This window comes from Lonchura striata, chromosome 11, assembly GCF_050655825.1.
Source record: "Lonchura striata isolate lonStrDom1 chromosome 11, ASM5065582v1, whole genome shotgun sequence".
In the NCBI taxonomy this organism is placed as follows: domain Eukaryota; kingdom Metazoa; phylum Chordata; class Aves; order Passeriformes; family Estrildidae; genus Lonchura; species Lonchura striata.
The window spans coordinates 23,476,014-23,501,631 of NC_140713.1; the positions used below are offsets into that span (position 1 = coordinate 23,476,014).

The 25,618-nt window shown below is 55.2% G+C and overlaps 1 protein-coding gene across 1 annotated transcript in view; it reads left to right on the forward strand.

Moving 5' to 3' along the window:
• The first annotated feature begins 590 nt into the window (after positions 1-590).
• JPH3 (junctophilin 3) overlaps positions 591-25,618 on the forward strand; it is a 50,154-nt gene continuing 25,126 nt past the window's right edge. The window contains exons 1-2 of the mRNA XM_031505897.3: positions 591-1,154; positions 16,864-17,641. Coding sequence (XP_031361757.1) covers positions 773-1,154; positions 16,864-17,641 — 1,160 coding nt within the window. The 5' untranslated portion in view covers positions 591-772. The remainder of the gene's footprint in view (positions 1,155-16,863; positions 17,642-25,618) is intronic.

Genomic DNA, 25,618 nt, shown 5'->3' on the forward strand with positions numbered 1-25,618 from the left:
ATGCGGGCCGGGCCGGGCGCGGCCCCCCGGCACTGAGGTTTGCGGCGCGGGGGAGGCGGCGGGAGGCGGTGCGGGAGCGGCCGGGAGCCGTGCGGGAGGGAGGGCGGCGGAGGAGGCACCGCATTGCTGCTGCTGCCGCTGCCGAGCCCCGCGATGCCGCCGCGCCCGCCGCTGCCCCCGGCCCTGCGCCCCAGCCAGCCCGGCCGGCGGCGGGGGGCTCCGCGGGGGCTCTGAGCATCCTCCCCCCGGGGCTGCCCAGCGCTCGCTTTTTTCCCTTTTTTTTTTTTTTTTTTTTTCCCCTCTTTCCCTTCTCTTGGCATTTGGCCTCTTTTTTTTTTTTTTTTTCCCTCTTTTTTTTTTTTTTCCCTCCTCTTTTTTTTTTTTCTCCTTTTCCCCCACCCCCGTTCCCTGCCTTGGATGGTTTTTAGGTGGAGTCGTTTGCACCAAAATCCAATAGCTGCTGCTGTTCTTGCTGCTATTTTTTTTTTTTTTTAATGATCCTGTTTCCACAGCAGGGGAAGAGAGAACTGATCCTCAACATACTCCCAGAGAATGAATAATCACAAGAAACTGGCTTAAGCAGCTCCCTGGATCTGGTGCATAATTTTGATTGAGTTCAATTTGATTTAAATTTTTTTTATTTTTATTTATTTCTTTTTCCCCAAGTCATCGTTCGCATTTTATTTCCTGCATTTCTTCCTTTTTTTTTTTTCTTTTTTCTTTTTTTTTTTTTTTTTCACCTTTTGGGAGATTTGCAAACCGAATTACATGCATGTCCAGTGGGGGAAGGTTTAATTTTGACGATGGAGGGTCGTACTGTGGAGGCTGGGAGGACGGAAAGGCTCATGGCCATGGAATCTGTACCGGCCCGAAGGGTCAAGGTGAATATTCGGGCTCCTGGAGTCACGGCTTTGAGGTGCTGGGGGTCTACACTTGGCCCAGTGGCAACACTTACCAGGGCACCTGGGCGCAGGGCAAGCGCCATGGCATTGGCATGGAGAGCAAAGGGAAGTGGGTGTACAAAGGAGAGTGGACCCATGGATTTAAGGGACGGTACGGGGTCCGGGAATGCACTGGAAACGGGGCCAAGTACGAAGGCACCTGGAGCAATGGATTACAGGATGGCTACGGGACAGAGACCTACTCGGATGGAGGTAGGTGATGCCTTGATCCCTTCCTGGCTGGGGCAGGTGGGCTGGAGGGTGATGGGGAGAACCTCCCGGCGGGGTTTGGGTTGGAGTTTGCAACCTGCTGCCTTGGCTCAAGGGATGCTCCCACCCTGCAGGGGAGAAGGAACCAGCCCAGCGTGGCACCAGCCCAGCCCTTGGCCACAGGTAGCCCCATATGTTCCGTGGGGTCTCTTGGGCGCTGGCTCCTCGCTCCTTCCTCTCCTCAAGCAGGTTTTTGGGATGTGTGAGGGGCTTGTGCTGCTGTGGGGATGCTCAGCCCCAGCCCAGAGGGGTCGGAGCACGGGGTGGGCCAGGCCTTGGGGACACAACCCAAGTTGCACATGGGATTGGCACTTCTGACTGCACCACTGGAACCTGTAGGATTTGCGTGGGAACATCGCGGGGCAGGATGGAGGCGAGTGCGTGTTGGGGGGGAGATCTGGGGCGGATGGGGCAGCCCCAGGGCTGCCAGAGCTCTCAGCCAGGGCTCGGGGGCTCTGCACCTCCTCCAGCCCCTCCAAAGGCAGCCCCACGCTCAACAATGCCAGGGAAAAGACTTTAATTCAGACAAGAGTCTTACATTCCTAGTTTGCGGCTTAATGCTCTAGCGTAGGGGCTCAGAGGGATCACCAGAGCTCTTCTCTGCCGTCAACACGGCTTAACGAGATGCTGAGGGGAAACTGGGATTAGAGGAAAAACAAGAAAAACCCAATTGGAGCGATCAAACCCAAAAAAATTGCCGGGCTAACAAGCTTTAGGGCTGAACTGGGAGAAACAGCTGGTGCTGTGCTGTAAGTGGCTGTATCATCCTCTCTCCTGGGTTGTGGCTACTTCCACAATCGGAATTGCCACCATAATCCGAGGCAGGCCTACCTGCCGGCAGCCAGGGGCACTGGGCTCCGCTGGCCCCTGCTTTTCCTGGGAATTGTGGCCTCCTAAAGCAGGCTCAGGGGTTATTTTTAGGATGTTATGGTTTTCCATAGGGCTCCGGTGAGGAAATTGCAGCGTCGGGGAGCTCCATCGCAGCCCTGCCGAAAGGTGCTGCAAGACCTTGCTCTGGAAAACCCAGTGTGCTGCTTTGTGGTTGCACAGGGAGGGGAGGTTAAACCTCACCTGCAGCTGCTTTTTTTTTGTGCTCTCGCAGGGAGAGGCGGAACCGCCTCGGGATTGTTAATGATAATTTGGCGCCGGTTGTTTTCTCCCAGAGAAAAACAGAGCTGCAGCCTTTTGTTTCAGCTGCTTGGAAGGATGCTGGGGACTGAGCTGGGATGTGCCGGGTGTGTGTTTGGAAGCCATGGATAAATCCCAGCAGTCCTTCAGTCAAAAATAAAGCCTGGGCAGGGAATCGTCGCCGTCTCCCACATCCGAGGCGCTCAGGAGGGGCTGGGGGGGGGTTTCTGCTTGCTCCCAACGTGGGTGCTGTCTCCTGCTGGCACCCAGCCCCTGCCTGGGAGCTTTGAGGGAGGACAGACACAAGTCTGGACTAACTACAGGTCCCTGAGGGATGCGTGTTGCAGGGCTGGCCCTGTCCCCGGCCACGCACGTGCCCCCGCCCCGGCACACTCCCCATCCTCTGCAGCGCAGCGTTTTTTGGGGAAAGCTGGGCAGCATCCCCACACTGCTTAGCAGCAGTTTCAGCCTTTTCTGAGAAGCTACCAGAAGCAAAGAGCTTTTCCTTCCATCTTGGCAGGCCAGCCCGGCTCCCCGGTGCTCGGGGACCCAAAAGCGACGTCGCGTGTTTGCGATTTCGGGAGGAGGGAAGAGGAGCGGTGCTGGGAAAGGGCAGGGTCTGTGGCAAAATGCTCCCCCTGGGACTCTGCAAACCTTCCAAGGAGGAAGGAATGCCGTGCTGGGGAAATGCAGAGCGCTGGTAACTGTGGAAGCTCCTCCACATCAGCTTCCCCCACCTCAGCTGGGCCAGAACCACCTCCAAGGCCACTTTCGCCAGCTCAGCTGCCAGCAGCCAGGGGCCACGTCCCTTTCCCAGTTCCTGGCTCCATTCTGGGTGGAAACCACCAAAGCTGGGCATCTCCAGCCTTTCTGGGCACCGAGCCTTGCTGAACTTTGTGTGCTTGGGTCTCAGAGGCCGCTGTGTGCGGGAGCAGAGGCACCGGGCGAGGCAGCTCTAGGGGAAGGATGTTTCTCATTAATCTATTCCAGTTATTACCTCCAGCAAACTGAAGTATCCAAGAATCCTCGCCCCAGCATCTGTCACTCGCCACCCACAGATAAATATTCATCCCTTGCACATCATTTATTTTTTAGCTGGCTTGGGGATGGGGCCCTAAACGCGCATGGAGGCTCGGGGAGCCCCAGAATCCACGGATGGGCTCCGCTTTCCCCGTTCCCTTGCCCAGCAGCTGGAAGGGCACAGCTCCCCTGCCCCGGCGCTGTGCTGGGAGGGCTGCTGGTGTGACTGCTGGACTCCGGGGCGTGTTGGGGTGCCGGGGGTGGCACACGGCGGCCCGGGGGCTCCCGCCAGCGCAGCCCCCACGCGCAGCCTGCCGAGCTCACAGCTCCCACGCCGCGCACGCCGCGCGCCCCACGCCGGCCCCCCACGCCGACCGGCCCCCCACGCCCTTCCCACGCGCTCCCCCAGCCCCGGGGGATTCGTGTCCATCCCCACAGAGCCCAAGGAGCCGTGCTGCTCTCCCAGGAGCCCACCCGTCGCCCAGCGTCCCCGGCACGGCAGCCTCTGCGCCGTCCTGCTGTCCCCGTGGCCTCAACGCACCCAGACATCCCCAGCACTGCTGACACAGCCTCATCTTCCTGCCAAAAATCCCCCTGCCCCCCCTCCAGAGCACCTGATATTACATAAACCAGGCTCCCAAGGATTGCTTCGGTCGGGTGCTGGAGTTGGAGCACTTGTCTGATTCAGGTCCGGAGTGGGAGCAGGAATTGCTCCCTTGCTCCAGGTGAAGGGGCTGCTTCCACCTGGATCAGCACCACTGTGAGGCTGGGGCTGCTGGCAGAGGGTTGGAGACTTCTTCTGGTCAGGTCTGGAGATAGGAGACATCACAGCTGCTTCCTGCCTCTGATACTTTGGGGATGCTCAGTGATTTCACCCCGGGGACAGCTGGAGTTGTAGCTCCAGATTTCCCATGGGAATCCTCTGCACTGGGTTTGGGTTGAGCTGCTGAAACCATCATGGCTGTGGGGGTGGGTGAGGTGGGGTGGCTGAAGGAAGCCTCCAGATCTGTTTTTGCCCTTTCCATCCCTTGCAACGCTGTTTTCCTCCTCTTCCCAGCTGAACAACTGGGATCCTAAACCAGACCGGGGCTCTGGGATGGGACCAGCCCCATCCTGGGCACCCGCTGCCCAGCATCCCTGAGGGAATGGGACAGGCTGGGGGTGTCTGCTGTGAACCAGCCTCATCCTATTGCCAGTCCTCTCCCCATCCCGAATGTCCCACGCTCCCTAAATCCTTGTTTCTCGGGAGGGCTACCCCGAAAGGGCCGGGCGGTCGCATGGTGGTGTTCATCTTGTGTAATCTCCGTGCCCACTCACCTAAAATGAATCATCCTTTGATAGGTGAGGGAAATATAATTAGTGTTTGCATTGTTAGCACCGGCTGAGTAGGCAAGTGGGTTTTCTTGGCCCGGGCTGGGAAATGTTCCTGCCGTGGGGAGAGGGAAGCGGAGCGCTGGGAGCTGCCGGGTGGGGCCCTGCCAGCCTGTCCTGCTCCATGTCCCACTTTCCCACCCCTGCAGTGGCACTGGTGACACCTCTCTCAGCAGGTGCACCAGGAGCTACCGACCAAATGGCTGGGGAGTGATTGAGGAGGGGAAAAACAGGGAATATTTCCCAAAAGCCAGCGTCAAGGGCTGCTCTGGGGGGATGGAGCGGGAATGCTGTGTGGGATCTGCCTGCCTTGGAGGGGCTGCATCCCCTCACCTGAGCAGAGCCGTGCTTTGGGATGAACCACCGCCAGCCAGGAGGGTTGGAATGGGACATCTTTAATGTCTTTTGGGTTGGAAGGGACATTAAAGATGTCCCATTCCAACCCAAACCATTCCCACATTCCACAACGGCAGCGCCCTGGTGCCTCTCCCCAGCCCGGCCTTCCCCTGAGCTCCTGCACAGGGAAGCCACGAGAAGAGGGCAAATTTCCCTCAGGATCTATTCATAGCACGGATGTCAGAATTACCTTAAAAGTACCAGCTCTTCCCTTGTTTTGCTGCCGGGAAGGAATTGTTGATGCACTTTAAACAGTGGGCGGAAACAAGCAAATACAAGAGCGCCCTGATCCTCGATCCTCCCGTTCCTGCAGCACCCAGACACAGCCAGAGCTGCTCCTAACAAACCCCAGGACCTGATCATCAATTTAAAAAGTCCAGATTTTGGTGATGGAGCATCACACTGTCAGGGTTGGGTCTAGAAGCCGCTTGCAGAGGTTCCAGGAGAGCAAAACCGGAGACATCAGGAGCTGCCGAGCACAGAAAAATGAATCAAAATACTAAATGAAGATTCTGACCAGCCTCATTAAAAATGAATGCTATGAACTCATGGTAATTACTTCTCCCACTGGAACATGCTGCTTAGTTTCAGGTACAGCTCAGGACAGAGGAAGAAGGATTTTGACCTCAGAGAAAAGAACATGAGACAGAAATTGCCAGACAGGCCTCAGACCCTCACTCCATCTTCCCGAGTCTTTCATCCAGGCTGGGATTCTCCAGGGAATTGTGCAGGACCCCAGCCCTGGGGAGCCCCTCACACCAGACCCGACCCACACCAGAGGCTGAAGCACAGTGTTAATGCCATTTCACCGGGGTGGGTTTCTCATGGCTTTGAATGCAAATCTCAGGATATTTGCATGTGATTTGATATCCCATGGGGCTCCTCGTGGTTGGGTGACATCTGCTCCTGGAGCCGAACGGGTTTTTTTTTTCCCTTTAGAAGCTCCAGCTTGTGGAATCATGTGATTTTGCAAGATTTTCAGCTTCGGTTTGGAAGCAAGGTTTCCACCCAGGCTATTGCAGAAAAGTCATTCTTCCAGGCTTGGGAAGCAGCAGACAAGAGCTAAAAATGCCTTCTGTTTAAAAATGCCTCGATTTTAAAATGAACCTGATGAATTTTGAATGCTTTGAGTCAGGTAACGCTGACGTAGATGAATGAGCTGTATTAAAGCAGGCATGACTTGGAGATGGAGGAGCTGGGCAGGGTGAGCTTGGGGATTGTCTTTTAGGGGTGAACACTGGGGTTTAGCATCTGCCTCGTGAGATTTTTTTGTCTCTTTGGGTCTGGTTTTGGCATTGATTGAACTCCTGAGCAAGGAAGGATTTTTTTGCAGGAGTTTGCAGGAGTTGCAGGAGAGGCTTGATGGTCATTTGCCCCTGGATTCAGCAGTTTAACTCGCAATTAAAGTGTTTTTAACAAAACAAAAAAAAAAAAAAAAGAAAAAAAAAAAAAAAGAAAATCGGGAGTTTGCAGAAAGCAAAACTTGAAAGGCAAATGTTTCTACTTTGGGGCTTGGTGTTGGCTTTTCAAAGACAGATTCTGGCCTTTGCATCAAAAATCCTTAAAAATTGCATTGGGTGCATGAGCATTCCCTAAGAACAGCCACTGCTTTCCCAACGTTATTCCCTGAAGAGGTTGCACTCACTCTCGGCACACGGCAGAGCATCATGAATTTTCATGAATGAGTGAACAGCCAGAGCAAGGCCCCTCATTTTGCTGATTTCCACAAGAAGATGATCACTACAAAGGTATCATTTCCTGCTCAGGGCATCACCTGGGGCCTGCAAGGTGTTTCCCTGGCAGGAATTAGGGTCTGGAAGTGTCCAAGGCCAGGCTTGGAGTAAGCTGGGGTAGTGGAAGGTGTCCCTGCTCATGGTGAGGGTGGATGAGATGAGTTTAAGGACCCTCCCAACCCAAACCTCTCTGTGATCCCATGATTTATTTCACAGGGAATAAATAAACCCTGCTCTTGCTTCATCCCAACCTGGAGCTGCCTCCTAGTCCTGATCCACGGGGAGCTCAGCCCATCCCACCCAACTGAGCACTCCCACCCTCAGGGGGGATGCAGCCCCCAAAACCAGCACCTCCCACCCTCAGGGGGGATGCAGCCCCAAAACCAGCACCTCCCACCCCTCAGAGGGGATGCAGCCCCAAAACATGCACCTCCCACCCCTCAGGGGGGATGCAGCCCCAAAACCAGCACCTCCCACCCCTCAGAGGGGATGCAGCCCCAAAACCAGCACCTCCCACCCTCAGGGGGGATGCAGCCCCAAAACCAGCACCTCCCACCCCTCAGGGGGGATGCAGCCCCAAAACCAGCACCTCCCACCCTCAGGGGGGATGCAGCCCCCAAAACCAGCACCTCCCACCCCTCAGAGGGGATGCAGCCCCAAAACCAGCACCTCCCACCCTCAGGGGGGATGCAGCCCCAAAACCAGCACCTCCCACCCCTCAGGGGGGATGCAGCCCCCAAAACCAGCACCTCCCACCCTCAGGGGGGATGCAGCCCCAAAACCAGCACCTCCCACCCCTCAGGGGGGATGCAGCCCCCAAAACCAGCACCTCCCACCCTCAGAGGGGATGCAGCCCCAAAACCAGCACCTCCCACCCCTCAGGGGGGATGCAGCCCCAAACCCAGCACCTCCCACCCTCAGGGGGGATGCAGCCCCCAAACCAGCACCTCCCACCCCTCAGGGGGGATGCAGCCCCAAACCCAGCAGTGTGGGAGAGGCTGGGAATCAGGAATCAGCCCTTGCTCCTGGATCTCCGCTGGGGAAAGGAGAGATCCCAGAGTTTGGGGCAGGATTAGAGCATGGGGGGATTAAGGGAATCAGCATTAGCCTGATTTCACTCTGCTTTCTGAGAGGAGCACCTTGGCCTTAACAAAGGTGCTGAGCAATATCTTGAAGTGGTTTGCATCCCTGGGGATAAAACCTCGTCCTGCTTTTGACCCCAGCTGGTGGCTGAATCCGCAGGGATTCTGCTGCCCTGGGAAAACCGTGGCCCCATTTCACCAGGGGATGATTCCTCCTTGACTTTCCCTCTGTCTGACCAAGCCAGCCCTTCCCACTCCCAGGACACACAACAAGAAATGTCTTTCTTTGGTAATTTCCTCTTAAAAGTTGTATTTCCCCTGCCTGCAGGACCTGGAGCTTTAAGAGGAATCACAACTGGCCTGAGGGGCACCATGAGCCCCATCAGGATCGGTGAAGCCAAGATTTTTTTGTCTTTATTGTAGGGTTTTGAAGCCTTTCCTTGAATTCTGGCTGGAAGAGGCACTTCCCAGCAGGTTTGGGGAAGCAGGAGATGCAGCAGCGATGAGAACAGGGAGGGGATGCTCAGGACAGGTTTTTCCTGAGGAACAGAGGAACAGAGTTTAACCCCTTGAAGCAAATAGCTGAAACGCCTTGGAAAACATTAATTTCCACACAAGATTTTTTTTTAATGTTTCCATTTTTTAAATTTTTTTTTTTTTAATGTTTAATGTTAATTTTTTTTAATGTTTTCCTCCCTCCTTCCAGAGGGAGGAGCCTTCACCTGCTGCTGGCAGAGTATCCTTGGGACAGGCAGTGAGGACATAAATGTGTCCCCACGTTTGGGATGGGGCTCATAACCCCCCACCCCCAGAGGAGCATTCTTGCCACCTGTGATTTCCCAGTGATTTTTCCCCAAGGAGAAGGGCTCAGCAATCCCTGTTCCATGGTTTTTCAGCCAGAAATACTTTTGTTGTTATTTGCATCCAGAGGAGGAGGAGGAGGAGGAGGAGGAGGAGGAGGCAGATTCCCTGGCTGAGGCGTGAGGCTGTAGAAATCCATCTCCTCCCTGCAGCCCCCAGCTCCTGCTCCTGCAGAGCTTCTGGCTGTTCCAAACCCATCCCTGCTCCCATCCCTACCCCTTCCAAACCTCACCCAAGCCCAGCACCTCCACTGCCTGATTCCTTTAGACGGAGGCTCCCTGCTTGTAGAAGTACAAGCTGACCACGCTGACACGAGCTGTAATTCTTTATTCTCTACTGGCCCCCAAACCAGATTTTATTCTGCACCCAGGCAGGAGCACGGCAGCCCCTGGCAGCTCTCATCCTCCTCATCCTCTCCTTGCCCTCTGTGCCTCCCTGGATGCCCAGGCCTGGCTGTGCCCACCATGTCTGGATGCACCCAGCATTAGCACTATGACTAACACCCATCACGTGTTCCTGCCTGCAGATTAGATTTGCATACTCAAAAATCCATACTTTATTCCTTCCCCTGTGTAAGCAGTTACCAGAGCATATTTTTGGCAAATTAGCAGCCGTAGCAGAAGCATCTGACTGTGTTTTTAGCGTGGCTTGGTGAAGGAAAACCTTGGCAGGGCTGGAGGGGGATCATTTGCTGTGGATTCCGGATTTGTGTGCTGCTCGACACGGGCAGGGTCACTGATTCCCACCTTCCAAGGTGGGCAGTGCAGGTGGCACCTCCCAGCATCCATGCCGTGCCCGTGGGGGGTTTAGGGCAGGGGCTGGGGGGTTTAGGGCAGGGTTTGGGGGGTTTGGGGGGTTTAGGGCAGGGTTTGGGGGGTTTAGGGCAGGATTTGGGGGTGGGAGCAGCAGCTGGGCACAGGGAAGTCACCCAGCTGGACACGGTGTCCTGCTGCCAGGAGGGACAGGGCAGGAGGGGTGTCCTGGCAGAAAATGTGTCCCCACGTCCATGCGGTGACCAGGGGGTTGAGGGAGGGGATTCTCCCCCTCTGAAACCCCACATGAAGTGCTTTTCCAGCTCTGGGGCTTCCCAGTGTGAGCTGCTGGAGCAATTCCAGAGGAGGTTACGGAGATGCCCCAAGGGCTGGAAACCCTCTGGAGGCAGCCTGGCAGAGCTGGGGGTGCCCACCTGGAGAGGAGCAGCTCCAGGGAGAGCTCAGAGCCCTGCCAGGGCCTGAAGGGGCTCCAGGAGAGCTGGAGAGGGACTGGGGACAAGGGATGGAGGGATGGGACACAGGGAATGGCTCTCACTGCCAGAGGGTGCATTTAGATGGGATTTTGGGAAGGAATTGTTCCCTGGGAGGGTGGGCAGGCCTGGCACAGGTGCCAGAGCAGCTGTGGCTGCCCCTGGATCCTTGGCAGTGCCCAAAGCCAGGTTGGATGGGGTTTGGAACAATCTGGGACAGGGAAAGCTCTCCCTGCCATGGCAGGGAGTGAGAACAACAGGAATTTTAAGGTCCCTTCTCACCCAAACCATTCTGGGATTCTGTGTGTTTGGGACACTTTTTTTCCCAGCAATTCCCTGGGATGTCCAGCGAGGATGTCCCCATTGTCACACCGTCAGGGCACCCCCCAGCCTCCTCTTTTCTCCCAGACTTCTTCCCTTCGGGCTGGGTGTTGCTGAGATGATTTGTGTGTGAATCCTCCTGGGCTGGAAAAGGATATCTGTAAAACTCCCTCCTCTGGTTGGAATTCAAGAGCCCGGCCTAATTATTGCCATCGGACATCTTTAATTAATATGCTGCAGAGGCCAGAGATAAGAGAGGGGCTGAGCACGCCAGGAAGGATCCTTTGTGAGATAAATCAGCAATTTGTAAAACCTAATTGCTTTGGCTTGGAGAAGTGGAGGGGCACTTTGGACCACTCCCCCCTCCTCCCTGGGATTTTGGGGAAGGAGGGATGGTGGCTTGGGAATGCTGCTGGTGCCCACCATGGTCACTGGACCAGGAGGATCTGGCTGTGCCTCAAGGATGGGACAGAGTTCCTGCCCTTTGGAGCCTCCTGCTCCCATTTTCCAGGCAGACTTGGGAAGCTGCATCCCTGTTGCTGATGATTTTATCTAACCTGGGAATATTGACCCAGCCTGGTGGGTGTGCTTGGGTTTTCAGCTCAGTGTTAGGGATGGAAAAGGAATTTTTTCCAAACATTTGTCTTCTTCTGAGGTCGGGTTGTGGTAATGACACGCTGCCCTCAAAGTGCTTCACAACATCCCAAATTCCCGCTTGGATGTCTCCATATGAGGAACTGGAAGAGGGTAGGTCTGTGCAAACCTCCCGTGGGATTTATCCATGTGTTTGCCAGAGGATTCATCCTGCAGGACATGGAACAGGCCATGTAGGTTTGGGAGCAGCCATAAAGCTTCTCCTTAATGGTGTTCCTGGAGTGGGGCCAGAGGGCTCAGTGGCTACAAAATGCCAAATCTTGGGTATGGGCACAGGGGGGAAAGAAAACACAGTCATTCCGACCCAAAAGTTCTTATTTTTATCTCCTTCCAACATCATGGCCCAGGTTTATAGCCAAGTGCATGATCCCACCTCAAGCCACAGGAAGCCCCACATACCCGGGCAGCCCCACAGCCTCCCTTGGTGCTTCCTCCCGTGCTGTTCCAACTCCAGCTCTTCCTGAGGAAGCTGCTTGGGAGGTTTATTTGTTGCAAAGCTGGATTTCACTGGAATGAATGCTGCCCATCCCCTTTATCCATTGGCTGGTGCCTCACCCTGGGGTTTCACCATCTCTCCAGAAGCAGGAAAGGATTCCAGGTCCAGGAATTTCCTCAGTTTGGGACAACAAGCAGTGGCTTGGTTGTTCCTTCCCATGGAGAAGAAATACCTTGTCGGTGAGAGGGAGCAGTCCTGGATCCCCACAGTGCTGTATCCCAGAGGGATGAGCCAGAGCTGGAGATCTCCCCTCCCCTCCCCAGCAAACTCCCCAAAATCTCTTTGGCAGAGGAAGGGAAGTGCATGGAAAAGCTGTTCCTGCGATGCCTCCCCTCCTCTCCATGGAGATCTTTGCAAACAGGAGCTGTGTTAGAGCTCCCAGCCCCGCTGAGCTGCTGGAATGCTGCTGCCTTATCCCAGTTCCCAGCAGGGAATCTGGAGGTGCAGGGTCCTGCTCGCCCCTCTTCTGCTTTGCTGCAAGGTGCAAACCCAATCCCGCCCTGATTTTGGGGATTTTGGCATTATGGAGCCACCAGGAGCTGCGCTGCAGACTCTCAGCTTTCTCCCAGGATGGATTTTAGCCAAATGCTGAGGAAGTGCTGCTCCCTGCCACTGCTGGAGGATCAGGAATGATGCTGCCCAGGCCAGGGACTTCCTGCTCTCTGCTCTCAGCCCTGCTGCCTCTGGCCAAGGATGGGGCTCTGCACTTTCCTCAAAGCCATGGCAATTCCTGCAGGAGTTCTGGAAACAAGCCAGCCCTGCTCCAAGGGGAGAGAGCCAAAAAACAATCCCAAATTCAGGACTAGGAACACCAGTGAATGTGTCCAACAGCACTGCCCCTTGTCTTCTCTCCGTGTTTCCATCAATCCCTGTCTTTCCTATGAGCCTGTTCCCTTTCTTACACTTCCGCAGTTATTTCTGAAATAGGGTTTTTCCCTCCAATCCATCTTTTGGGATGGCTCCAGTTGTTTTCTCCAAGCCTCTCCTTAGCTCTGCTTGGCATGGACGTGGCCACTTCCTCACCTTTATCTTGACTTTCCACATCCAAGAATTTCTTCTCTCTCTTTGTCCTTTTTGCCCCGTGCAAAAGGGCCACCCAGAAGTGGGATGGATATTTTTGGATCCTTGGAGGCATCCATAGGAGTGGCCTGCATGGCTGAGGAAAGAGGCTGGGACCTTTTCCTCCCCAGGGGTTCTCCTCCATCACGGTGCCTTTGGGCAATCAATGGGTGGGACTGCCTTGGGCTGCTCCCTGCCTCCCATCCCAAGGCAGACACGTTCCCCTCCCGCATCCTGACCCGGTGAGGTGCTCAGAACCAAAATCCTTGCAATTCCCCCTTCAGCACCTTGGCAGATGATTCTGTCCCATCAGGAATGCTCGTTCCACCCCTCCCAGCCCCACCCTGCTGTCCCCACCGTGCCACATTCCTGCTGCACCTTCCCTTTCCACCTCCCGAGCCTGGAGCAGCTGCAGCCGGTCCATCCTTGACGCTGTTGAGCCAAGGACGGGCGAAATGACTCGCACCATTTCGGAAGGAAAATGAATCTTTATTCAAAAGCACCTCTCTCTTTTATAGAAAACATGTGAACATTAACTCCATTGCTCTTAAAGTAAAAACATTTCACCTGATCGGTGCACTGGGCTTAGGTCAGCGTGGTAGAACATATCTATAAACAATACAAATAGAAAGCAAGATAATAGATTGTTCACATTCCTCTCAGACTTTTTCCCAGGTTTTTTCACTCTCTTTTTCTCTCTGGCTGAACTGAGGATATCCACACATCCTGGCACGTGAAGGGGAATATCCTGAAATCCCGTTTCCTCTGCAGGGACAAGGAGTCTCCGGGCTCCGTGTGAGACCAAGCTTTGTGCACATATCTGCAAATGTTGGGGCAGAGGTTAAGCTGAGCGGGGCTCGGGAGGAGCTCAGCAATGCAGATCCAATGGCTCCGGAGCCTCCCGCTGCCCATGGCCAAATCCTGGATGTCCAGGGGTTTGAAACATCACCAAGTCAGGGCAAGGAAGGAGTGCTCTCAGAGTCTGTGTGTCTCTGTGTGTCGGGATGAGCCCAAGAAAGTAAAAGTCCTCCTTTCCCAGCCCGTGCAGCCAAAGGAGTCTAAAATGCGTAGGGTCAGCTTCTCGAGGTTGTTTATTTTCTCTTATCTGGAACATTCTTTCTCTGACCTGCTGAGCTCTGTCTAGCAGGAAGTCCATGACATTCTGTCTGCCCTCTGAGGTGAAGTTTTATACCAAAAACTATCTGTGCTGTGTTTACAGTATTGTGCCAATATCTATCATTTATGTTGGACAGTGTGTCTCTGCCTTAAACCAAATAGAAAAGTGTCACCATCACAGCAAGACATGGAGGACAAGAAGAATGAGAAGAAGGTCAGGACACACCCAAATCCCTCCATCTTGACCCCCTGAATCCTAGTCTAAAAAAACCCAAAATTCTACTTTTCCACCCTGTGTTATCTCAACTACCACACTACTCAAACCCTTGTGGCTTGTAATTCCTCATACAGAGTTGACAGCTTTTTCCATGGGCTCAAATGGTGTTTTTGACTTTGTGCCAAGGTCTCCGAGCCCCCTGCCAGGGTCTGGAGGCAGCCAGAGCAGCCAGAGGGATGTGCTGGGCTCTCACAGAGCGCTGCTGCTGAGGAAGGGCTGAGCTCCCTGGCAGGAAGCTCTTGGATCTGCTGGTGGCCATGAAGCTGCCCAGATGTCTTGGTGGCCATCAGGGACACGAGCGTGGCCTCTGAGGCAATCCCTAGGGATAATCCATGCTGCTGCCTCCTGCAGGGAAGAAACAACACCCAAAAATGCAGAGCTGGGGGCTGGGAGTTGCTCCACGGTGCTGGGAGAGGACAAGCAAGAGGGATGGAGTGGCTGGAAAATCCACCTTGCCAAGGAGATGCTGAGGAGAGACTGCTCCTGGCAGCTGTGCCATTCCAGCCTGGCTGGGGACAGGCACAGGCTGCAGCTGTGACTGCTGTGACCAATTTACCACTGGTGTCCAGCCCACAGCGCTTTGTTCTGCTCCCTGCCAGTCCCTCAGGTTTTCAGCACAGGGCTGGGATCCTTCACGCTGCTCCAGCTGAATCCAAGGAGGTTTTTCAGCTGCACGTTTGCCAGGAGATGAGGAGGATGAGGGGACCTGTGTGTGGTCAGGGCTCAAGTCAAGGGATTCAGCCAAGGGAAAGGAAGATGGGGACGTGGGCAGGGTGGGATCTGGTGGATCTCATGCAGGAACTGTTTTCCTTGTGCTCTTGCCCACACTGGCATCTTTCCCTGAAACCCACCGAATCCATCTCCAGGGAAGCAGGAGCACTGTGTGAGGACATCCCAAACCACCCTGGGGGCTCCTTGGCACAGAGACTTGGGATCTGGGAGGAATCTTTCCCCAGGTTGCTCCATTGTCCTGCTGAGATACTCTGAAATGGAGCCAGGAAGGGAAGAGAGGAGCTGCCAGGTGCCCAGGGAACACAGGGACACCTTGGCAGGCTCTGCCACAGCCACCATGCCAGGCATGGGGAGAGCTGTGGGTGCATGGCACTGCTTGTTCCCCGTTCTTGGGGACACCACAGGCGACAAGGCAGGCTCGCTGCTCAAACCCCCCCCAAGAGGACACGTCTGCTGTGTCCCCTGAGCTGCATCCTGCATGTTCCCCCCATCCTTCTCCCTGTCACCACTCCTCGCCCTGCCCTGCCAGTGCCTGCCCTAATCCCGGTGCTAATCCTATAAACCCTCAGTAAATCCTGCCTGTTCCTGCCTCTCCAGGGCAGGCTCTGTGGGGTCCCACCTTGGGCCTGCTGGATTTTTGGGGTGCACAAAGCTGCCACCCCAATAATGCAATGCCATTGGAGCACGGGGAAGGATGCCCAAATCCTGGGGGATTTGTTCAAAGCACTGGCAGCTAAAAAGACAGCTGAAGCACCCCAAAATACACCCCAAAATACACCCCAAAATGTGGCCAGGTGCTGGTTTCACACTCTCAGGAAGCAGTTCCTGTGCTCAGCATGGGCTGCTCCAGCCCAGATCCCTTCTCTGCTGCTGAGCCCCAGGACTGGGCAGGGAAATTCCTCAGGGAGTGCTGGGGTAGGACTGGCCCGAATCAAGCAGGGTTCAGTTTTGGCAGGGCGATTTGAGGCTCCCTGGGCATGTGGGAATGGGGCTGGCACAAAGGAAGATCCCACTGCTGGGAGGTGCTGCCTGTGCCCATCCCAGCTCCTCACATCCCGGGGCTGGCACTGCTCACAGCATTCCAGCAGCTCCAGGGCCCAGCTTGGAGCCATCCTCGGGCTCCTCGGTCTGCCCCAGGAGGGCTCACAGTGGATCACTGCATCTCGAGTTGTTCTGGAGAAGATTAAGCCGACCTAAGAATAAAAGAAGCCCTGCAGTTCAATGGGCTGGGATAAGGCGTGGAATTGTGCCAACCTCCGAGCTCCAGGAGGGGATGGGATTAGGAGCCCTGAGCAGATTACCACCCAACCCGTAGTTCGGTGCACGGAGAGGGTGCTGAGGTCCAGCTGGGTGGGTGGGCTCCTTGTCCCCCCATTCCCAGTGCCATGGTGGAGCCCTGTGTGTGTTTTGTGCCACCACCAACCAGTTAAAAATCTCCAGGAAGTTCCCACGCAAATGTAGGAGCTCCAACAGGGACACAATTCCAAGGGGAATATCCAAATGGATCTCTCCCCTTGAGGCCTTTATTTCTATAGCGCTGCTTCCTTCCCCAGCACACCGGATGAAGGCACTGTGTGCATAAATAAATGTATTGTTATACATTATCCGTGCACTGTGAGATGCCATCGCTGCCAGCAGCACGGAGTGTGCTCCTGGATAACCATTCCCCCACTCCACACCCCTGCTCCCTTCCCCTTCACGTTAGGGATTGATCCAAGGGGCACTTCCTTGATGCCTTGGATGGTTTCTAACACCGCCATGCTGCAGCTAGAGTGCAAGCCTGCAATCTGGAGTGGCGCTGGTGGAGTCACCATCCCTGGGTGTGGTTAACAAAGCCTGGATGTGGCACCGGGTGCCAGGGTTGAGTTGGGGTGCTGGGGCTGGATTGGACTCGATGATCTTGAAGGTCTCTTCCAACTGCTGTGGCACCGGCTGCCAAGGTTTAGTTGAGGTGTTGGGGCTGGGTTGGACTCGATGATCTTGAAGGTCTCTTCCAACCTGGTCATTCTGTGAATTCTGTGACTCCAATCAATTTTCCCTCCACAACCTAACGTTGCAACCCTCATCCCGGAGATGGGACTGGGATTCCTTAGCTGCAAAGATCTCCCGGAGGAGTTTGCTGCCACGACCTCCCCTCCGTTTGCTTTTGTCTCCTCTCCGCAGGGACATACCAGGGCCAGTGGGTCGGAGGGATGCGCCAGGGTTACGGCGTCCGGCAGAGCGTTCCCTACGGCATGGCTGCGGTCATCAGGTCACCCCTGAGGACGTCCATCAACTCCCTGCGCAGCGAGCACACCAACGGCACGGCGCTGCACCCCGACGCCTCGCCCGCCGTGGCCGGCAGCCCGGCCGTGTCCCGCGGCGGCTTCGTCCTCATGGCCCACAGCGACGCCGAGATCCTCAAGAGCAAGAAGAAGGGAATCTTCCGGCGCTCGCTGCTGAGCGGGCTCAAGCTCCGCAAGTCCGAGTCCAAGAGCTCCTTGGCCAGCCAGCGGAGCAAGCAGAGCTCGTTCCGGAGCGAGGCCGGCATGAGCACGGTCAGCTCCACCGCCAGCGACATCAACTCCACCATCAGCCTGGGCGAGGGCGAGGCCGAGCTCTCGGTCATCGAAGACGACATCGACGCCACCACCACCGAGATCTACGTGGGCGAGTGGAAGAACGACAAGCGCTCGGGCTCGGGCGTGAGCCAGCGCTCGGACGGGCTCAAGTACGAGGGCGAGTGGGCCAACAACAAGCGCCACGGCTACGGCTGCATGACCTTCCCCGACGGCACCAAGGAGGAGGGCAAGTACAAGCAGAACATCCTGGTCAGCGGCAAGAGGAAGAACCTCATCCCGCTGCGCGCCAGCAAGATCCGGGAGAAGGTGGATCGGGCCGTGGAGGCGGCCGAGAGGGCGGCCACCATCGCCAAGCAGAAAGCGGAGATCGCGGCGTCCAGGTAAGGCGGTTCCTGCCCGTCCCGGTGTGTCTGAGCTGGGATCCCGCCCTGGGGATTTGGGAGTTTTTGTTGTGGCAGGGGTGTTGCTGGAGGATAGAGGCTCGTGGTGGATCTGCAGGTTGGTGCCACGTGGACCTCGCAGCAGCTTTGGGCTTGCCCAAGCTTTGGGGTGCTGCTCGAAACAGGGTGGATCCAAGCCCAGTTGTCCCTCTGGTAAATTCCCGGTGGGCTGGGGATGCACAACCTCCCCAGGTGAGGCAGGGAGGCCATGCAGGGTCACCAGAGCCACCTGGGCAGGGGGTGGTGGCACTTTGGTGGTGTCACAGGCTGAGCGCTGTCACTTCGAGAGTGCTGGGTTATTTATCCCATTTTTCCCTGTCCTTGTGGATAAGCAGGAGAGCTCCTGAGCTTGCCCAAATCCTCTGCCTCACTCACAGCCAAGAGGAACCATCCCAGGGCTGGCCTGTGCAGGGAGGATTCCCAGCTATTTCCATTCCCAAAAGGGGTTTTGAGTGGAAAACCGGTCAAATATGTGTCTTCAGCCCTGTGGAGGCTCTGCTGGAAAGCAGCAGATCTGGGTACCCTACAATGCCCCTTCTCCCTGTGCAGCCCTCATGGAACTGCTCAGAGATCCAGAGCTGGGATCTGCTGGAAACCAGCAGGAGGGAAGGGGAAAACTAGCCACGTCTAATTTAAGTTGAAATAAGGTCCCAGCTCAAAGCAGGGCCAGCTCAAGCACCCTGTAGCTGGCTCCCAAAAGGCACCTGGAGCTCTGTGCCTTGCAGGAAGCTCCCAGACCAGCGGTGAGGCGAGGAGGAAAAGCTCCTCTGGAGAATTCAGGGCTCTTTGTATCACATTTTGGGGTGGTTTATTGGAGCATGTCATTCCTTTCTGTTTTCTGAGCGAGGGCTATATTTAGCAGCCAGGCTGGGAAAAAGGGCTGGGGTTAGGGGAAAAACCCAGGTACCTCCTCAGCCTCCTGTGCTGGATTAATTGTTGGGTCTGGAATATTTGTATGCAGAGTCACACTTGAAATCTTTATCAGCACGTCTGCCAAGGGCTTATCTGCAATATGAATGAGCCTCCCGGGCCTGCTTTGGGAGCACATTTGGGCTTGATGATGTTTTCGAGCTGATGGTTGGGAAAAAAAATCAAAAATCTCACTAGAATGGCAGGTAGGAAGCAGATTGCAGAGGAGTGGGAAGGCCAGATCTTTTCCTGTGGTCTGGGGATGGTTGGGAATGCCTCGAAAGGCTGCAGAACTGGGAATGTGGAGCTCCAGTGTGCCGTGGGATGGATCCTGGGAATGTGGAGCTCCAGTGTTCTGTGGGTTGGATCCTGGGAATGTGGAGCTCCAATGTGCTGTGGGATGGATCCTGGGAATGTGGAGCTCCAGTGTGTTGTGGGATGGATCCTGGGAATGTGGAGCTCCAGTGTGCTGTGGGTTGGATCCTGGGAATGTGGAGCTCCAATGTGCTGTGGGATGGATCCTGGGAATGTGGAGCTCCAGTGTGCTGTGGGGTGGATCCTGGGAATGTGGAGCTCCAATGTGCTGTGGGATGGATCCTGGGAATGTGGAGCTCCAGTGTGCTGTGGGTTGGATCCTGGGAATGTGGAGCTCCAATGTGCTGTGGGATGGATCCTGGGAATGTGGAGCTCCAGTGTGCTGTGGGGTGGATCCTGGGAATGTGGAGCTCCAGTGTGCTGTGGGATGGATCCTGGGAATGTGGAGCTCCAGTGTGCTGTTGGAAATGTGGAGCTCCAGTCTGCCATGGGATGCTGGGTCTGAGCACCTGAGCATCCTCAATCCCCCAGTGGTGATGATCCTGGAACACCATGAGAGTGGGATTGCTAGAAATGCTTAATGAGCTCTTGACATGTAATATTCACCTCTAATTATGGGAGAGAAGAGGAAGAAATCAAGTCAGGAATGGCAGTTGTGAACACCTCCCTGCCCTGCACTGACTGGGTGGTCCAGGGCTCTGCTGGGGAGTGGAGGGTGGAGGATGGAGAGCTGGAGCTGGATGGGATTAGGTGGGTCCAGGGAAGGATTCCTTCCCAATATCCCATGTAAATCTCTGCTCTTTTACCTTAAACCGCTTTGTCTGAAACCTCCAATCCCTCAGCTCGAGCTCTCCCCCCTCCTGAGGGTTTTGGCAGAGTCCCTGAGCCTGCAGAACCAGAGCAGAGCAAGGTTTTACATACTGAGATCCAGCTGGAAAAGCTTTCTTATTAATCTTAGTCGGATTTAATTTTAAAGCTTCCTAATGAAGGAACCCTCCCCTGCAGTGCCCACACCAAACTGCATCATCCAAAGGCCACAAAGCAGAACTGGGGGAGAACCCTGGTGCTCATTCCCGAGGTTTTGGGGCTCAGGGGTGGAACATCCCCCCTCTAATGCCAACATAAACTCCAATTTCCCGGCGTGGCTCTGTGTGTGTGTGTATTCTTTTCTGTCTGATCATACTGAGTTCACTCTGCAGCCTTTCCCTTGGTGGGGAAAAAAAAAAAAAATATGTGCCCACCCACGGCTTTCATTAAATTTGTAAGAATTCAGTATTTTTGAAAACTCTGCCGCTCTGTCAGATTTGGTTGGAATTGGCCAACACGTTCAAAAGTTATTAGTGTGGGAGTGATGGCATATAGATATATAAACAGCACAATCACAGGAGTGAGCCCCATTTCCTGAGGAAAGTAGGCTAAAAACACAGCGTGCTGGAGACAAGTAAATTGCTTTCCTAAAGTTGCTGGAGCCTGAGTAGAGCACAGTGATATCTGCACGTTTGAGGGATTTCTTTTAGGGTCAAGAGGAGATTCTCTTAAATTTTCTTTGCTGTGATTTAAGTGGGGGAATGCACAATTCCCTCTGATTCTCTGGAATTGTTCAGGTGAAGTGAGCAAGGAGGAAGGGATGTGAATGAGGGTGAGGAACTCCTGCTGATGGCAGCTGGCCCATCCCTGGAAGGGCTCAAGGCCAGGAGAAAGTTTGGAAGGGGAAGGGAAGGGATCCCTGCCCGTGGCAGGGGTGGGACTGGATGAACTTTAAGATCCCTTCCAACCCAAATCTTTCCATGATTCCATGACCAGGGGGAGACAAAGAGGGAATTCTTTCCCAGCTTGTTTAAAGGGAATGTTGAGGGGGTTCTCTGAGTGCTCTGGGAGATCTTCATTCCCTCTCAAATCAGTGCTCTGGTCAGGACAGCAGGGACAAACAAATCCCTCTGAAATCAGCCCAGAGGCAGCACTCTTTCTGCTGCCACCCTGGAAGGATGAAGGATGCACTGGACACCCCAAGTCCCGTCTCATTAGTGCTAATTGACACCTCAGGCAAATTCTCTGTAGGCTCTGGTGTGCCATTATCCTCGAAAATAAAATATCCAGGCAACAAAGGTGGGCCAGGGAGCTCAGCCCAGCTGCTGGTTTTTGGCACAGCCAAAAAACCCATCTGCTGGGGGATGGGTGCACAGGGGGAGATCAGGGGTGACTCCAGCTCTCCGGGGTGGCTGATGGCAGTTCTAAAGCAGAGCTGGCAGACCCTCCATCTCTCCAGGGTTTCCTCTTGCTTCCACAGTTTGGAATGAGTGGCTGGGCTGGCTATGGAAGGAGGGACTCACATGGATGAGTCCTGGGGATGGGTGGCACGTGGCAAACACTTCACTCCTCTCCAGCTTGGGGATCTGCTGCCCAGCACCTTAAATAAGAATTCCTGGGAGCAGCCTGGCTCCCAGAGGGAATGCTGCTCCCAGGTCACTCCTAAGTAAAGCTCTCCCTGGCATAATTATAGCCGAGCCTTGCACCGACCAGGAGAAAAATATAATTAAAGCTCCACGGTCTCAGGAGGAGCTGGGCCACAAATTAGCACAGTGAAAAGGGAAACTGGAGGGAAATAGGAAAAGGAAGGAAATAAAGCCATCCTGGCAGTGAGGAGGGGAGGAGGGGGATGTTTGGACTCGCCCTGGATGCTCCCTCAGGATGCTGCAGCCAGGGCTGACGTCAGGCAGGAAAAGCCCCCGAGAGCCGAGCAGCAAAGTGCAGGAGGTTCTTAGAGCCAAGCAGGTATTTTCTTGAGAAAAATGGAAAGAAAGGCAGCTCGGGCCAAGCCAGAGAAAAGCAAAGCTGCTGCAGCCGTGCTCCGAGAGTGGTGCTAATGTCCCCACCGGGTAGTGCTGCTGCTTAATGCTCTGCCAGGCCTGAGCCCGCAGCCCTGCCATTGTCTGGGCTGCCTTTGATTTCGGGTTCTTGCTGCTGCTGCTGCTTTTTGGGTGCCTGGGGGTGCTGGCTTCTGACCCTAATCCTGCCTCATGCCGCCCCAAGGGCTCCTGCTGCGGATGGAGAGGGAAAAGGAGGAGGAGGAGGAGGAGAGGTGGGGGTTAAGGGCCCCCAAAGGGTTTTTTGTGTCCCCCTCCTTGGGTCAGGACAGCAGGGACAAACAGAGCCGGGATGGGGCAGAGCTGAGCTGGCTGCAGGACGGGCTGAGCTGGTGCCCAGGTGGGGCAGGGTCTCTCACCAGCCCCTCTCTGGGCAGCTTTGGCTCCAGGGGGGATTCCTCTGCTCGTGGCCCTCTGCAGAAGGGCTGCTGGTCCCTGCTGGAGCTCGGGGTTTGCAGGAGTCACCTCAGCCCATGGGCTGGGCACTGATGGGGTCACTGAGGGCATCACCTGGAGCCCACCAGGACGTGTGGGGTGAATGTTCTCCTTCCATCCCTTCCTGGGCTCTCCATCCTTTCCATTCCCAGCCAAAACATCCCGTGTCCATGGCCCAGGTGTGTGGCAAACATCCTTGAAACCATTCCCAAAACCATTCCCTACCAAAACATCCCGTATCCATGGCTCAGATGTGTGACAAACATCCCTGAAACCATTCCCTACCAAAACATCCCGTGTCCATGGCCCAGGTGTGTGACAAACATCCCTGAAACCATTCCCAAAACCATTCCCAAATCCATTCCCAGCCAAAACATCCCGTGTCCATGGCCCAGGTGTGTGACAAACATTGCCAAAACCATTCCCAAATCCATTCCCAGCCAAAACATCCCGTATCCATGGCTCAGGTGTGTGGCAAACATCCCTGAAACCATTCCCTACCAAAACATCCCGTGTCCACGGCCCAGGTGTGTGGCAAACATCCCTGAAACCATTCCCAAAACAATTCCCAAATCCATTCCCAGCTAACACATCCCGTATCCACGGCCCAGGTGTGTGACAAACATTCCCAAAACCATTCCCTACCAAAACATCCCGTATCCATGGCTCAGGTGTGTGGCAAACATCCCTGAAACCATTCCCTACCAAAACATCCCGTATCCACGGCCCAGGTGTGTGGCAAACATTCCCAAAACCATTCCCTACCAAAACATCCCGTATCCATGGCTCAGGTGTGTGGCAAACATCCCTGAAACCATTCCCTACCAAAACATCCCGTGTCCATGGCTCATGTGTGACAAACATCCCTGAAACCATTCCCAACCAACATATCCCATATCCACGGCCCAGGTGTGTGACAAACATCCCTGAAACCATTCCCAAAACCATTCCCAAGGTTCTGGGCGCTGCCAGCCCCTCGTGCTCTCGCTGTCCCCGCTGGCTCTGTCCCCTCCCCGCCAGCAGAGCTGTCCCAAACCCCCGTGCCCTGTGCGGGGACAGTCCCGATCCAGCCCTTCCCGGAGGGCAGCGGGGCCATCCCAGCGCCCGGAGATCCCCAGGAGCTCCTCCTGCCCGGCACAAAGTGACGCAATGGAGCCTCTTCCCCTTCTTTGGGTGGGGCAGCCCTTCATCCCTCGGGAGGGGAAGCAAAATACACCAAAAACAGCAACACAAACCCAGCCTTCCCTTTCTGCTGCTTTCCCTTTCCTTTTCTGCTGCTTTTTCTTTCCCTTTCTGCTGCTTTCCCTTTCCCTTTCTGCTTCTTTTCCTTTCCCTTTCCCTTTCTGCTTCTTTTCCTTTCCCTTTCCTTTTCTGCTGCTTTTTCTTTCCCTTTCCCTTTCTGCTGCTTTCCCTTTCCCTTTCTGCTTCTTTTCCTTTCCCTTTCTGCTGCTTTTTCTTTCCCTTTCCCTTTCTGCTCCTTTCCCTTTCTGCTCCTTTCCCTTTCCCTTTCCCTTTCCCTTTCCCTTTCCCTTTCCCTTTTCCTTTCCCTTTCTGCTCCTTTTCCTTTTCCTTTCCCTTTCTGCTCTTTTTCCTTTCCCTTTCTGCTGCTTTTTCTTTCCCTTTCCCTTTCCCTTTCCCTTTCCCTTTCCCTTTCCCTTTCCCTTTCCCTTTCCCTTTCCCTTTCCCTTTCCCTTTCCCTTTCCCTTTCCCTTTCTGCTGCTCTTCCTGCTCAGCGAAGCTGCAGCTCTGCTTTTCCCTGGGATTTTGGGCAGGGAAGGAGAGATCCCTCCCCTGGCTGCCCCTCTCCATCCTCATCCTCACCCTCCCGGGGCTGGGGAGGCTGCTGGGACACCCAGTCCCTCCTGCCGTGTCCCAGGGATGCTGCATCCCAAAATTTGAGGTGGAGAAGGACCCAGGGGAAGGGCTGGGCTCTCTCTGCTGCTTTCCCAGCTCCGTGCTTTTTTTCTTCTCCCAACTCCCATTTGGGGTTTCCTGGTTGCTCCCACCTTCTTCCCTTCAGCAACATCCCCATCCTTGTCCCACCCCACACCCTTTCCTCCCCAGGCAGAGGCAAAATTCATGTCAGGAGCACAACCAAGAGGCAAACACAGAGCTGAGCCAAATTATTCAGTGCTTTCCTTGCTGGTTTTCCTTTCCCCTGAGTTTGGGATGCTGGGGAGGGCACAGGGAATGGGCTGGGGTGTTCCAGGCTCTCCATGCTCCTGCAGTTGGTTTGAAAAGCTCCAAGCACTGAGGTTTCTGTCACCTCCTCCCCACAGGACAAATGACAAAGCTGTCCTGGCTTCCCAATCCAGGAAATTAAAGGATTTGACTGTAGACCCTGCTAAGCAAATTTCCCCCCTGGAAATCCCAGGGGGATTTAACCCAGGAGCCTGTTCCAAATAACCAGGAGCCCATTCCCAAGAACCAGGGACCCATTCCCAAGGACCAGGACCCCATTCCCAAGGACCAGGAGCCCATTCCAAGGACCAGGAGCCCATTCCCAAGGGCCAGGAGCCCATTCCCAAGAACCAGGAGCCCATTCCCAAGGGCCAGGAGCCCATTCCCAAGAACCAGGAGCCCATTCCCAAGGGCCAGGAGCCCTTTCCAATATCCAGGAGCCCATTTCCAATAACCAGGAGCTCCTTCAAGGACCAGGAGCCTCTTCCCAAGGATCAGGAACCCATTCCAAGGACCAGGAGCCCATTCCCAAGGACCAGGAGCCCATTCCCAAGGACCAGGAGCCCCTTTCCAAGAACCAGGAGCCCCTTTCCAAGAACCAGGAGCCCATTCCCAAGGGCCAGGCCAGGGTGCAGTGGGGCTGAGCAGGGACCCAGCAGCTCAGGGACAGCTTGAGAAGCCTCAGGAAAAGTGGGATTTTGGGGGGTGCAGCTGATTTTGGGGCTCAAACCCCCATGCAGGCAGCGGGCATGAGGGAGGTGGCTCGTCCTGGGTGGGCTCTGAAGTTTGGGGCAGGCAGGAGAGGCTCGTTGCTGTGGAAACAGGGAGGGTGTCCTGGTTTTCTCCCTGCAGACATCAGGGCTGGGGCCACCACTTGCCCCACAAAGGGGTGACAGACCCTGGAGGCACCTCCAGCCCCTCTCCCTCCTGCCTGAACCCACCAGGGCTGGGCTAGTGAGGGGGATTGGGCGATTTGTGCCCAGTCTGGAGAGAGGCCAGACCTCCGTGGGGACAGTGGCCTCACAGCCACCCTTTCCCAAGGCAAATCCTGGTGTTTTCGCTCACCTGCCTCCTGCAGAGCTCCGTTCCAAGATGGAACAGATGGCCAGGGATGAGGCTTCCTGTCCAGATGTTGATTTTCTGGCCAGCTGTGGATAACGCCCAGGGCATCATCTCCCTGCACAGCCCATCAGCTCTGTCCTTGCTGGGGCAC